Consider the following 16217-nt stretch of genomic DNA (forward strand, 5'->3'; position numbering starts at 1 on the left):
GCAAGCATTGTTCTTGCTGCTTCAATCAATTTTCGGTTCTTTCGTTCAGCCACACCATTCTGTTGTGGTACATAAGGAGCATTTTTTCCTAATGGATTCCTTTTTGAATACAAAATAAGTTCAATATATTATTTTTGAACTCCGTACCATTGTAACTCCAAATACGTCCCACCTTGTGTTTGTAAAGTGATTCGATCTTTGTGATTAAGTTCTGGACAAGAACCGGTTTCTAATCTTTAGAACTCATAAATAACACCCACGAGTACCTCGGATAGTCATCGGTTACGACTAAAAAGTACCAATCTCCAGCAATACTCGCACGATTCACAGGACCAAACAAATCCTTATGAAGTCGTTCCAGTGGAGTATCAATGGAATTAAATAACTTTGTTGGTTGTGACATCTTCTTCTGTTTGCCCTTCTTGCATACAACACAGTGTTGGGTAAACTTGAAGTGCTTCAGGGAAACCCCTTCCACCAAATCATTTGCCATCAGATAGTTCATATTTCTGACATGAATGTGACCCATACATCTATACCAAAAAATCGAGTCTTTGTTAGTTGCTTTTGAGATAAAACACGTTTCAACAGAAGTAGAAGTTGATACTTTAGTACTCATGTTCAGTACATAAATATCGTTCGACCTAGGAGAACGCATTTCAACCATGTCTTCTGGAATGACATATCCTGGTATGAGTATTTTGCACTCCTTGGCGGTAAACACAGTGGTATACTTTTACCACAAATTTGAGATACACTCAGCAAATTGTGATCCACCTTGTCACAATAATTAACCTTCTCGAACGTAATACGACCGTTCGATACATCTCCTTCCTTTGTAATCATGCCCCCAAAATTACCCGCGAACGCTACATAACCCCCCCCCCCCTGAATATTCTTGACATTGGTTAGTAGATAGATATTGCAGTAATGTGACGATAGCATACACTATCCATGATCCAATTTTCTCCTGATATAGTCTTGGATAACTCTACACATACACATAACATGAGTAGACCAAAAAGGCAGCCCAGGCCTCAGTCTTGGGCACCTCTTTCACTTCAACAGAAGGTTCAACTTTAACTGAATCCAAATGTGGTTTAGACACTTGTGATTATGTCACTGGTCTCTTAGACTTCCGTCTCAGATACGCATCTTGAACCACGTTTGTATTCACATTCTTACAAATTGGTTGTGTAGGAACAAACAGTTTGGGTTTTAAATTAACTGAATTTTCATTAACATGAACCACCTTGCGTGGATTCACATTTTGAAACATGATGTGAGTCTCGTCAACATGAGACATGGGTCTCTTGAGAATTTCCTTAACCACAGGAATCTGTTTGGGTTGTTCCTTGGTAAATGGATGAATATTCTGTACATTCCTCGTTCCACAATTTCATACAATATGCCTTCATTCTCCACATAAAAAGCATGTTCTCGTATCAACGAACGCACGATGTGGTTTGATAGAAGCTTGTGCAACAGAAGGTTGACGAGAATTGCTTGAAACTTTAATAATATCTTCAACATTAAACGTTACAACCTTTTTTATTTTTGTAAAATTCCAAGTTTGAACATTTTGAAAAACTTTGTAACGTGTCGGTTCCGGTAGAACTAACAATCATTATTAGTTTAATAGTATTAAATGATTCTTTCAAACTTGGTTAATTGATAGGCTTGTTTGACGACTTAGATCTTGCAAAGGCTTGTTCAAGATCATTCAATTTTGATGTTTCATTTTGAAAGACGCTTTCAATCAACTCAGGTTTGATTAGTTTAAGCGGAGTGTCTTTCTCAGTGAAAATTTTGCTAAGACCTTTAAATTTAAACACACGACTTGTGTTTACATTAGCAGGAGTACGATTGATGAAACGCATCAAATCCTCATCAGAAACTTTTGGTTTTTATGATCTCTTGGGTTTAGCTTTTAACGATTGTAATTTGTTCATTTTAGATACAGTTGAACCATACACAGTTTCCTCAAATTCTTGAGGCTCACATAGAATGTGATTTGAACATGGTATGTTCTGTTCTTTGTGTATAATATCAGGTTCAAATATGTCCTCGATGATCACCTCTTCAACAAAAACTTTATTACTTTGAATCTGAGGTCCTTGAGTTGATGGCTGAACAATAATGCTTTCTTTAGCACTTCGTATAGGTTTCTCCATTTGAATGACTGATTCATTGTTCTTAGATAAAGAAACATTTGAAGACTTGTCAGATACAACAACTTCTTCTTTTCTAGAAAACGGATTTTGTAAATAGTCATTATGAAATGGTGGAGGAACTTCAACAAAGCTTAAACCATTTTTAGAACCCTTTTGTTTACCAGATACTCCAATTATTTTATTCAACAAAAAGGATGAATTTCTAAATTTGTCTAGCTTACTCTTCAACTCATGTACTTCATTTTCAAGCTCGGTTATTTTTGTTCTTTGTTTGAGAATTTCTTGGAACTGTTTCTCATTGACAATATTTTTTCCTGAAAGTTCAGCTTTCAAATCATGATTACTATTAGAAAATTCATCAATTTTAGTTTTAGATTTCTTTTGTAAATCCGATGATTGCTGATAGTTATCTTTGATTGAAGCAAGTTCTTTTAGCAGTAATTCATTTTGAGCATGAATCAAGTCATATTTTGACTTAACAGTCTCATAATCAGAACATGACACAGTTTCAGATAATTTAATAGATGCAGAAGAAGGACTAGCCTCATAGATCTTGGCCATACATGCAAAAGTAGTTGGTTGCATGAAATATCTGTGTCTGATTCAGTCTCTGATTCGCTCTCGGTAGTCAACCCATCACTTTGAGTGTCTTGAAAAGTCTCAGCTTGTTCAAACATAGCAAGATTAGCTTGAGTTCCATTTAGGCTTGTGAACCAATTGCCTTTGAAGAATCACCCTCAGAAGCTTCTCTAGTAGAATCATTGTATTTCTTAACTGAGCTCCTATCTTGATTGCGGGGTCCATTGTATTCCTTCTTCGGCTTGTCACGTTCTTTGGGAAAATGACCAAAATCTTGACAATTGTAACATTTCACTTTAAGTTTATCGAAGCCAACCCGTTTGTTCAAAGTCGGTAAATCTTTACCAGTTCTATGCATGAACTTCTTTACTTTACGTACTATCATAGCCATGTTCCACTTAGATCCATCAACTCTAAATCATCTGGATTAATTTGATCATAATCTTCATCTGTCAGTTCACTCGTGGAAATTTTACCACTCACCAAATTTTCATATGAACTCATGAAATCACAAAGAAAAGCAAAGTGTTGTTCAGCATCTTTCATGTTCACGTTTGGTGGTTGAGTAAAGACATTACATGCACCAGTTGATCCACCAGAATTTGTATTTGAACCAGACGCCATGAAGCAAACACTTGGCATTGGTTCAGTAAATGAAGATGGCACATCTTGAGATGATTGAGTGAGAAAAGCATTAATTAGAGCTATAATACTGCTCAATGGTAAAGATTCTCCATATAATTTTATATCTTGATTTTCTTTCGAAGACTTCTGACATATCATATCATACTCTATTTCTTCAATTTTCTGCATAAACTCCATAGTAGTGAGATCTTCATTCATGAAGAAACTGTTTTCTTTCAACATAAGCAGAAAAGTTGAATAAGAACCGGGTAGAGCATTCTTGACAGTATCAATCTTATCTTATTCATTTGGTTCCATTTTTGGTTTATTCATCTTAGCAATCAGATGATTAAACCTAGTCAACATTTCCTCGACGGTCTCACCCTTCTATAAATTAAAGTTTATGAATTGGAACTTTAGCATAACTTTCTTACTCTCTTCTAAAAGCCTTAGGTTCAAAACTAGTAGTTGCATCACCAATCATAGGTGCAGCATACACATCATCAAGACATCTCGAACAATCAGGGTGTACGGACCCTAGATGTACTCGGAATCTTGGTTCCCATTTTGCAAAGTCACTAAACTCTATCAGTCGGGTACATTTAGAATGTGACCCGATTTCAGCATCTAAGTGAAGCATCTGTTGCATCAACATATTTTGAGATGCCAGTGCGTAAAAACCAGCCATTTCAAAAATATGGGTTAAATGATCACAAATTGAAGTTTTAGGTGAAAATTGTCCAAACTTAAAACTTCAGGGTGTAAATTGTAACTATTGGTAACAAAAGGATAAGATCTGTAACGAATGGATTTGAGAATGGTAACGGATGGTGAAAAGTAACACGAATGGGTTATAATAACGAATAGTATCACGAATAAAGGTTTAATGATAACGAAACAACAAACAAATGATCAAGCGTATGGCATAACATATGCCATGATGATTATGGTAACGAATAAGGTAACAGATAAGTTAACTAACAGGATGATGTTTCTGTAACGAATGAAATATTTTCACGAATGTGTTTTTGTAACGAATGAGGATTAACGAATTAGGAACTTGATAACGAATAGATAAGCACGAATATGTTTCTGTAGCGAATGACTGGTCACGAATAGGCTATAGTGACGAATAACCGGTTTATTCAGTTGTAACAAACTTTCCGCGTGTCGAAATACGCTTATGAATAGATAGCGAATAGCTATCTACAGTATAACGAATGGTTTGTTATACCGTGGACGGATGGTTCTTTAGAATCTTCACATCTTCAAGATCAAATTTCCAGATCTGAATTTCCAGATCTAAACCTCAATCCAAACGAACACAAAACAATGGATTACTCGTTCGAAACTTAACCAAATTCAACAATCTATAGCTTAAATACTCGGCTAATCCACTCGAATAATCCCAATCACATCCGAACCTGTAATTCCAATCCAACCCATGTCCGAAATCCAATAAACAAAAATCTCTGTTTTTATAAACCTCAAATCCAACTCAAATCCATTTCAACACCAAACAATAATACAATTAACTCAACACAAATCACACAAATCTGATTACAAACCAAAATCGAATCAATCAGTTTCATATTTAAACTAAACAATTAATCGATGAATTCTCAATCAATTCACCATTGATATACCTTAAATCACATACACAAACGAACGCTCGGCTCTGATACCACTTGAGATAGCTAGATTGATCTTAAACACAAATCAATTCATGATTGATATTGATATATGGATCTAGTTACTGATATGTGTAGGTGATTGATATGTTAGATTGAACGAAGTGATAGTCAGTAGTGAATTCGGCAGACTAACGGCTCACGGAAAGATCATTAGAACACTTGTATAAATTATGAAGCTTAACAACCTATATATAGAAGATGAAGTCCATTCGTTACACATCCCGTAACAAATGGATTCATCGGTCTTCATTCTTTACATAAGTTACTGAGTATAGCGAATGACTCATTCGCTATACCTCATTCGTCAACATTCCATGACGAATGGATATGGACAATAATAATAACGTATAGCATCATTCGTTAAACATCCTTAACGAATGAGCTGTTAAACATAACGAATGGGATAGGTAATTACCAAAATTCCCTTTACATTAATATAAATAAATTACATTAGATACAAAGACTCAAGACGACCAAAACGGTGCACTAACAATCTTATTCGTTCAAGTGTAACGAATGAAGACTATGTGGATACCTTTTTAGCGAATGAGGGGGTATTTATACATACCACATGGAAGATGGGTGTCCCCGGAAAAAAAATCACGTTGTCCAATTGTTCTCTCAACACATAGTGCACACAGTAACGTAAATCTGATCGTAATCATATCAAAGACTAGATCCTACAACATAATGATTTCGTAATCGATCAATACACAGTTTCACACTCATGGTACACCCTCAATCACCTACATCACATCATTTTTTGTAAGGAAAAAAATCTCAAAAATAATCAAAAAAATAATTAAAAAATTAAAAACAATAAAAAAACCAAAATATAAAAAAGTAAAAAAACCAAAATGTTTATCTAGCATCACCGTTCCAAAAAAATCGGTTTCTCCTTTGAAAAATAATTAAAAAAATTATAAAACAAAAAAAAATGAAAATAGTAAAAAAACCAACATGTTTACCTAGCATCCCTCGTTCCAAAATAAAAAGATTCTCGGTTTAGCCTTCGGGTTTAATTTAACTCTCTCTCTCTCTCTCTCTCTCTCTCTCTCTATATAAATATATATATATATATATATACATACTGAATTTACATTAAAATATAATGAAACGTGTTGTTTTACATGTAAGATATTAAAAAAAATGTTTTACATCTAAAATATTCATGAGATTTGTTGTTTTACGTGTAAAACATTAATGAAAAGTTTTATTTTAAATGTAAAATATTAATTTTTACATGTAAAATCTTAAAGAATTTTTGTTTTACATGTAAAATATTAATGAGATTTGTTGTTTTAGGTGTAAAATGTTAATGAAAAGTGTTATTTTACATGTAAAACATTAATTTTTACATGTAAAATCTTAAATAACTATTGTTTTATATGTATGTTAATGAGTTTTGTTGTTTTATGCGTAAATGTTAATGAAAACTGTTATTTTATAAAGTGTTAATAAAAAGTGTTATTTTACATATAAAATATTAATTTTTAGTTGTAAAAATATTAAAAAAACAGTTGTTTTACATGTAAAATGTTAATGAGATTTATTGTTTTATATGTAAAATGTTGATGAAAAATTGTTATTTTACATGTAAAGTCTTAAAAAACTATTGTTTTACGTGTAAAATGTTAATGAAAAGTGTTATCCCCCCCCCCCCCCCCCGCAGCTAAAAAAACCTAAACCCCATAAAAGCTAATTTAAACCCGATGGTTAAAGCGATTTTTTTTTGGACGGGGGATGCTAGATAAACATTTAGGTTTTTTTACTTTTTTATTTTTTTTTTCATTTTTTTGTTTTATAGTTTTTTATTTAATTTTTGAAGGCTAAACCGAGATTTTTTTTAAACGGGCGATGTTAGATAAACATTTTGGTTTTTTACTTTTTCGTTTTTTTTTATAATTTTTTAAATTATTTTTTGAAAGCTAAACCGAGATTTTTTTTAAAACGAGGGATGTTAGATAAACATTTTTGGTTTTTTACTTTTTTTAGTTTTTTGTTTTTTTATAATTTTTTATTATTTTTTGAATGGATTTTTCCCCCTTTTTAAAATGATGTGATTTAGGTGATTGGTGGTGTACCATAAGCATGTGGGAAACTGATCTAAGTGTTAGGAAAGGTATTCTCCAGTTCCCCACTTTTTTAAAGTTTCCTCTTAAACCCCCCTCTCCCTCTCTCTCTCTCTCTATATATATATATATATAACTGCATAATATGGGTAAATATAATTAAATATGTATATAAATAAAATAATAATCCCTCACTTGTGGCCTAGTGGAAAGAGGCTTGGGTTCTCTATTGAAAACTCAAGTTCGAATCCCACTTGTGTCACATTTGGGTGGATATTGGCAATGAAGTATTTGCGTTAGGCCTTATGCAACGGTTGTCAGTTCGAACGCTGAGCCCACCCTGTTTTCATCCCACCGTTTGTTACGCCTGAAAGTTATGCTCTTGTAGTGGCACAACGACTGTTAAGTGGCATTCCACGGTATGGTTTCCCGGGAGAACGCCCAAGTCAAACTCAGAAGCTAGCGTGAGCTCGGTTAAGCCAACATAGTCTGCCATAATGGGGCATCAAGGCTCTTCAAATTTAAAGCTTGAGCTTAATTCGTTTATTTTTCATAAATTTTATATATATATATATATATATATATATATATATGGTGAGGATCCTAAAATAACCCTTTGTAAATTGAGAATCTTGAAAACTATTTTAAGCTACAAAAAAAAACTCTTAAAAATATATATAAAAAATATAAAACAAAAAAAAATTAAAATTTTTAAAAAGTAAAAAAAACAAAATTTTTGTTTTTCATCTCGGTTTCATAAAAAATAAAAAAATACTTAATTATACACATATGTATATATGTATTTAATCTCGATTTACATAATGTACAAATATGTATATCATCATTTATCTTAATTGTACATATGTGTATAAAGAATAACATGTATAAAATTAAAAAAAAATAAGTATTATACATAAGTGTGTAATTTTGCTAAACCTATATAATTTTTTTATTAAAACGGGATGAAAATAAAATTTTTTGGTTTTTTTACATTTTTTATTTTTGCATTTATTATTGTTTTATAATTTTTTATTTTAAAAAAAAAGAGTTTTTTTGTGGTTCAAAATGGTTCTCAAAGTTCTCAATTTCAAAATGGTTCTCGCATGATCCTAATCATATATATATATGGAAGGGATATTTTGATAACCTTGATGAGTTATAAGAACTTTAAGAACTCAATATGGACCACATTTAATTAAATGAGTATGGAATATGTGACTAAGAATAAATCTGATTAAAAAATTAATCAAGAGAAAAAATAAGTATTTTTGATGATTGCACAAGTTTAAAGTTACACATGTATAATAAGTAGATTCGGTGTGTAAAAAAATACTGTAATTTTTTTACGTATTACATATGTGCAAAAACAAATTCAAATTTTTTTTTTTACGTTGAGTTCTTTCAAGTTCTTAAAACTCAATGTGATCTTCACACATGTCCAGATTATATTGATTGTTTTTTAATCAAATGGGTAGTTAGGTAAATTCATCATAATGTCCTTACATCATTTTTGTCTCATCTTTTTTCTCTTTTAACATTTTGACTTTCTCTCTCCTCTATCATCTTCTTCAAATCTCATATCTTTTCAACTTTATTTATCTCTCAAGAACAACCATGGATGCTCATATTCTTTTTTCATCTTTCTTTCTTATGCTCTCAAACGAATCAACAAATCATTAACCACAACACAAATTTGTTTTTCCGACCACTATCAAACTTGTTTTAGATCTACGATGAACAAGGATGTCATATGCAAGTTTTGATTTTCAGATCTCCCGGCTTAGATGGAGATTCGGATCGAGTTGCGGCTAGGGTGTTCCAACGGTACTTGAAGGTGTTTTGAGATGAAGGAGATGGAGGCTAGGGTTCCGATTTCTACATCTTATACCATCTTTAAAGCTTTTTGGATTCCGGGATTTCCACATCTTTTGCCATGGTCAAAGTTGTAAGAGTTCCTTTTATAATATATGATTTATTAAATAAGAAGGTTAGTTATATTTTTTTTTCTTTTTTTTTTTCATTTTCAAGATCTAAAGGATTGTATTTTTGTTTTTTCTTTATTATTTTTTTTATCAGTAAGAATCCATATGAGTGTGTATTTTGGTCTTGATTTGTTTATAAGATATGTTTTTTCTTCTTTTCCTTTTATTATTGTATTTTGGTGTATGTAAAATGTTCGTAAAACATATGTTCAAAAAACACATGTTCGATTAATGTCTAAACAATTAACATATGTTTTTTTGGTTGTATTTTTTTTTTGTTGTATTGCAGTCCCTCCTGAAACGTATGTTACTCCCGCAGTCACTTGGGGCTGGAAACCTGTTTGTTGTCGATATTTTAAAGAAAAAGAGGAAGATGAACTGAATTTTATTTAGTTAAGATAAAAAAGAAATACGTTCTTTTGAAAGAGTGTTTTTTTTTGTAAGAGAGAGTATGTAAGATAGTGACATAAAGTGTGTGCATATATTTAAGAGAGAGTGTGTGATAATGACATAAAGTGTGTGGATAAAAGTGTGTGGATATGTGTAGGAGAGAGAGGGGGAATGATTGTGACACATTTTATTTTTTTCAATAAAAGTACACCCTTAAAAGTGATGAAAAGTTCTTTTAAGTCACATCAACTTTTTTACTTTTGCTTTCTTTTCATGTTGACTATTTAAAAATTCAAATCCTTATTGGTTTTTGTATAGTTTTTTTATGTTAATAATATATTTTGAAAGAACAAGATATTTTAAAATTCTTATAATACACCATGCACCTCATCGTTTGACGGCCTACAGTGCACAGATGCCGGAAAAGAAATGAGCTCAATAACTTAGAGATTTAAATTCTTTAATATAAAATTTGTTGTTATTAAAATGAGATTCACAAATAAGGAGAGAGAAAGTAATGGTGGCATAAAATAATAGATATGATGATAACAAAAAGTAATGGAAGTGATGGTGACATATTTTATTTTTTTAATAAAAATACACCTTTAAAGGTGATGGAAAGTACTATTGGGGTCATATCACCTTTTTTTTACTTTTGATATCTTTTCATGTTAAGTATTTAAATATTTCAAATCCTTATTGATTTATGTATAATTTTTTACGTTAATAACATCTTCTTAATGAAAAAGAAAGTTTTAAAAGTCCTATAATACACATTTCTTATTTGCTTTAAAAGTTCTTTTGAAAATGTTTGTGTAATAATAATCATTAGTGAATTGTTTGACATTTTGTTTTAAGTTGGAGATACGGGATTTAAATTTAATTTATTAGTAATACTGGTAAATTAGATAGATAGAAAAATTGGATAATAACATTCCAGTACCAAAAAAAATAATACGTTTTTGCATATTTAAAAATATAAGGACAAACGTAACATATGTTTAAAAAAACGTGCGCTTTTGCATGTTAAAAACATATGTTTCTTTGACAACAGTAACATACGTTAAAAAAAACAAACTCTGAAGACCACCTCACCCCGTACAAATAAGTTGAAGATATAGTACAAAATTCAAGATTTCTTCAAGAATTGCAACAAAAACCAAAAAAAAAGTTTAAATATGTTTAAGGGTCAACAATAAAAAAAATGAAGTTCATTTTGTACTCTATAATTACAAATTTCAAAAGAGGTAAAATAATATCCAAATCTAAACAAAATTTCCAAGAATATCTTAAAAAAAACTAAAATACTAAAACGACCAGATCTGAACTTTGTCAACATAGTACCTTAAAAAAGAAAAAAAAACTAAAAACGACAAGATCCTAGCAGCTTTCATCCATAAATTCTTGTTAAGAACTTTTTCAATATAAAATGTCTAGATCTGAACCTTTTATAGAGGAAAATCACCGGATTAAGTGGTTAACGATTGGCTTGCGACTTCCGGCAACGACGGTGGCCGTGAATCCGTTTTGTGGATTTAGATATGGGTTTTGGATCTTGGCTTCGATATGATTTGGATCGTGGTTTTGATTAACATCATCACCATATTTAGATTCTTGTTTGTTGTGTGAATGAAAGATGGAGGAAGAGAGAGAGAGAGAGAGAGAGAGAGAGAGTTTTGGTTTGAATAATAAAAAGAGTAAGATGGAGTTCTTGGATTTGAGGAAGAGATTACGACTTGACATAAAGCAGAATATACTAAATTACCATGTTGCCCTTTTGTACCTTTTTAATCTTTTATTTAATATGATAATGTTATTAATTTTAATTATTCAATCTCAGTCATTCATTCATCAAGATCAATGGTTAGTATAGAGTTTCTGGGGTTTTCGTAACTGAACTGGGTTTTTATTTTAACCATACCATATATATATATATACCATTGATGGACAAATTAAGACGGCACAAATGTCATTGTAACATCAAATCTCACGTGCATTTGCAATGTTTTCAAAATAATTACAAGTTTCATCCATTAAAATTACACCATTAGTCTTTGGTCTTTTACATATATATTACTTTATTTTCATTTTTAATCCAACTACCCCACGATTTTTAAAGGGTCGTAACTTTTTCATACGTTAAAATTTTTTAAAATAAATGACATCATAAAAACGAGCATTTTATTATCTTTAATTTGAGTATCATATTGTTATAGTTTTCGAAGTAAAAAAAATTATGCAAAAGTGTGTGCGGTTTACTTTTGATGGTTTTTTAATTAAACAATGAGTCAACTTTACACGTTTTTTTTGTCGTCGAAAACCGAAACTAAACTGTTTCTAAATAAAACCCAACTAAACCGAACCATTACCAACGATTAGGTTCTGATTTAGGTCGGAGTTGGCTCCACACGTTTAACCCATTTTTAAGAGAAACAAGCAGCGCTTTTGAAATACCAAAGTTTGCTGGTTAGCATTGACCAAAATTTGACTGCCAAAAATTTCTCAAGGACAAGAGATGCTGTCTCATCCTTATTTTGACCAATTAAGTTACTAACATCACATCCATAACAAGATCATAAGAAGTTCTTCAAGTTTCAACATATAACAAAACCGCACATCTATAAACTAAAGTGTTTGAGCTGACAATTAAGTCCAACTGCACACTAAAGTCAAAGTAGAAAGTCAACTTTCTGGAGCTCAACAGGTGTAGCTTCATCATCTTCTATAGCCATTAAAGAACTAAAATCCCTTTTTAAATAACCTTTTAAGAAAGAAACCACAACCCCTCCAACAAATCTCCTCATGGGTTCTCTACACTTGCCATTTTTACACAAACAATAAGTAGCCTTTCCTCTAATCCCTTTAGTCTCATCATCAAGCATATCAAGATGCCCATAATCTTTCGCGACAAAATAACAAGCCGGTTTACAACATTCATTGTAAAAGTCCTCATGGTTCACCCCTTTTGGGGCACAAGCCGGGAACAGCGGGTTTTTCCTGACTTCACCAAGGCCTGAACCGATAACCATGACGGGCATTGCAAGATTAAATGAGTGTGGAACATAAGTGAGCACTTTTGGAGGAGTTTGTTTGCCTTTGTCCATTCCATCAACTGGGTCAATCCCGATCAATGCAGAAAATTTTAACTTTAATTCTGTTTTAAGTCTATTTAGAACAAGGGCGAAGGCAACTTTTCCTCCACGGCTGTGGCCGGCCAGTCCTAGCTTTGTTAGGTCTGCATTTACATGGGGTGGAAGGAACTTTTCAAGCCCTTCGGGCAGCCAGTTCGTTATTTCAGCTACATACTCGATTTCTTTAGTCGCGTCAGGTCCCGTCACTGAATATAACTGTCACATGGTACCAATGGAGATTTGTAAGTAATTTGTTGGTTTTTTCTAATCGTTGTATCGATCTATATACACACTCATTACAAAAAAAAAGTAAGAATAACTTGAGCACTTTCATCACAATAGGTGCACAACGGAGGGTGTTTTTAACAACAATATACGGATTATATATATGCACTAATTATTAAACGAGAAGCAACACTCGGCAATAATAGGTGGTTCAATTTGATCTCAAATGGGTGGTTTAGAGGAGATCAAGTAACTTAGTTACTTGATGGTTAAGTTGTCTATCTTATTTTTAAAAATTAGAGTTTTACTATGTATTTCCTAATTCTAGGTTTGTAGTTCCCTAAGTAGTTTTCCTAGATAAGTCTTGATAATTTTGTTTGTTTTAATTAAATGTAAGTTTGTCGATTAATAAACTAAAAAATCCGCTCTCGTATTTGAGCATTGCTTTTGTGTTTGAGTAGAAGCAGGGATCTGTGGTTGGTTCGGATTGATTTCACTTGTGATTGTTCAACACTAATTTCGTTATTGCTCATACAAATTAGGCTTTAAACTACAATAAACTAGTCAAATGTACATTTTTTGTTAATATTTTCACACTTTTAAAATTATAGGATTGTAAATCCACGCTTCTTGCATCAATAGTATGATTTTGAAGTGGTTAATCCAGTTGAGCCGACAGGTTTCCGTTTGTAGGGTTGAACTAACGAAACTAACTACGACCGATACATGTTTGTGTCAAAGACATTAACCATAACCCGTACTAAATTTAATCGTGTTACCCAAACTGATTGATGATCAGTTGTAAGCATGTTATATATTGATTAAACTGGTTAGAGACGGATTGATGAGTTGTATTAAATGAGGCCGTAGACCGGTAGTGTGAACAGGTTGACCTTATAGTTTTCTTTTAATCCTAGTTTAAACAGGTGGTCATATTTACTTAAATGGAGCTCAATCATTACATATTTTGTTAAAATTACAACATGTTATAATTTTAGTAAACTTTGAAGTGAATAAAACTATGAATATTTCAACAAATGTATGGGCATGCAATAAGATCTGGTAAACTACAAAAGGAAATTAAGAAACCTGTGGGACAACGAGGATGAATCCATGTGAAGCGATATGATGGCTGAGCTGAGAGTAAAAGGAGTTATGAAGAAGATAACCATGGAGTAAAACCAGAACTGGGAATTCTCCTGCTGCTACAGGTGTAAAGATCAACAGAGGCTTTGGTGTGACTGTTTCTAAAGGTTTTACTAGCTGTGTTTTAAGCTCTCCAACGGCGAACACACTTGTGTTTGAACATAGGGAAACTGAAGAAGAATTAGGAGACATCGCTGGATTGATTCTTAATGTGTAAAGTTTTCATTTTTTGTTGGGATATTTTTATGTAGGTTGATTGGGATAAAGTTCACTGCTTGTTTGTGTGGTGTTCATTGTCCCACCTTAAAGCTTAGTGTGGAAGCAAACCATATGGACTTGGCTTGGAGTTTAGCCAAGTTGTTGGTGAACAAATCAAGTGTAATCTTGTATTGTAGCATCTATTAGTTTTTACTTTATGTAATCTATGTTGTACTGAGTTTTTTTAACCAAAATGGGGATTGTGGGTAAAATATTTACCAAAATGGGTTATTTTAAAACTATTTACTAAAATAGGTCCATTCTTGTTATTTATTAAAAAAAAAAAAAAAGACTTAATATTCCTACTCTGCTACCATCGTGACCACCGCCGATCCTCCCATCCTCCACCTTGAACTCTGCCGAGTTTTCCGACCTCGCTGAACCTGATTTAAGCACTCATCCAAGCGTTGCCGTTAGAAGATGAAGAGGGTGACCGTTTACTGCAGTTTCCGACCGACCGCCACGGAAAGGCTTGCCGAACCTGATTATTATACTTCACGTTTAAGCCCGTTTCAAATTGGGTGGTCTTCAATGTGTAGTTGGGCCGGCTATAAATTTGAAGAATATCTTATACGTGGCACCTAAACGGTAAATGAGTAATTTTTATTTTAGGGTTAATGGTTTTGTAGTCCCTATTAGAGGTGCATAAATCGGGTTTTTTTTAATACCCGGGTTCGGGTATGGAACCGGTTTCGGGTATAATCGGGTATTAGAAAATCGGGTGTTGAGAGAAACCGGGTAGGGTTCGGGTAGGGTATTGAGGGGAAAAACTCAACCCTATGTACCCCGGGTAGGGTATGATCGGGTTCGGGTATTGGAACCGGGTACGAACGGGTATTAATACCCGGTTTTAAATTATACCCGGTTTTGAATTTGTATTTTTTTTATACATTTTTTAATTTGTTTAAAATTTAAATTTGCTTTGTAATTTATGAAAATAATTAAACGATATTACAAAAACCATAAATCCACTTAATTAAAAATTATTTACTTAGTAATATGCATTTTACAAAAACTTAAACATAAAATTTGTGAAGTAAACATAAAAATATACTATAAAAACTCATGTATTATTTCGGGTATTAGAAAATTGGTATCGGGTATCAGGTATAGGGTATGACCGGTCCGGGTATTTACGGGTATAAATCGGGTACGGTTCCGGGTACGGGTATTGACCTCAAAATGCATACCCTATCCATACCCTACGGGTAGGGTCGGTTCCAGTTTCGGGTATAGAATACCCGGGTATAAAAAAACCGGTTCCGGGTATTTTTCGGGTCCGTTTCCGGGTACGGGTTTTTTGTGCACCTCTAGCCCCTATCACATCATCACATCATCTTTTTTTTTCTAATTAAATTAAACAAATAAGAACTTATTAAATTAAATAAATAAAAATTCATTAAAATTTAAGATATGAGTGATAATCCTGGCTTTTCAGTGGGACGAAAGATTTGAGTCATAGTTAGGTAAGCTTTGGTTTGTATATGTTCAAGGCATTTGTGGGTGTGTTTGTCGGTGTCCTTGAAGTATTAGGATAGTGAGTTTGATAGGTTTTTCGTGGCGTGGGAGTGTCGGTATTTAAGGCTTTTTGTTGGGTTAATGTTGTACATCTTGGATTTTGCATGATGTTTGGGTTGGTGAGGGTATACTTTTGGATGTTTAGGTTTCGTTCATATTGAGGAAAGATTTGAGTGCTCGGGGAAAATCTTGAAGTGAAAGAGTGGTTTGATTTAGGATGGTAGTATGAGATGAGATACGGGTGTTTGAAAGCTCGTGGTTGCGTATAGGGAGATTTTTTTGACAAGTAATAAGTATTAATTTTGAAAATATCATATTTTATAAATAATGTTTGAAGCATCCATGAAGATTTTGATAATTAAAATTACATGCTAATATATATATATATATATATATATATATATATAACTATATATTATATAAA

General features: G+C 32.5%; 1 protein-coding gene across 1 annotated transcript; it reads right to left on the minus strand.

Annotated features, from left to right (window-relative positions):
- Positions 1-11992: 11992 nt before the first annotated feature.
- On the minus strand, positions 11993-14308 carry LOC143615070 (chlorophyllase-2-like). Its single transcript, XM_077088313.1, has 2 exons — positions 13961-14308; positions 11993-12862 (listed from the first exon to the last, which is right to left on the minus strand). The coding sequence occupies exons 1-2, from the start codon at positions 14207-14209 to the stop codon at positions 12185-12187; spliced, it is 927 nt and encodes a 308-aa protein (XP_076944428.1). The 5' UTR covers positions 14210-14308; the 3' UTR covers positions 11993-12184.
- Between the last annotated feature and the right edge of the window lie 1909 nt (positions 14309-16217).

Source organism: Bidens hawaiensis, unplaced genomic scaffold, assembly GCF_021521415.1.
Source record: "Bidens hawaiensis isolate Kalapana, Puna unplaced genomic scaffold, B.hawaiensis_p1.1 tig00041781_1, whole genome shotgun sequence".
Classification (NCBI taxonomy): domain Eukaryota; kingdom Viridiplantae; phylum Streptophyta; class Magnoliopsida; order Asterales; family Asteraceae; genus Bidens; species Bidens hawaiensis.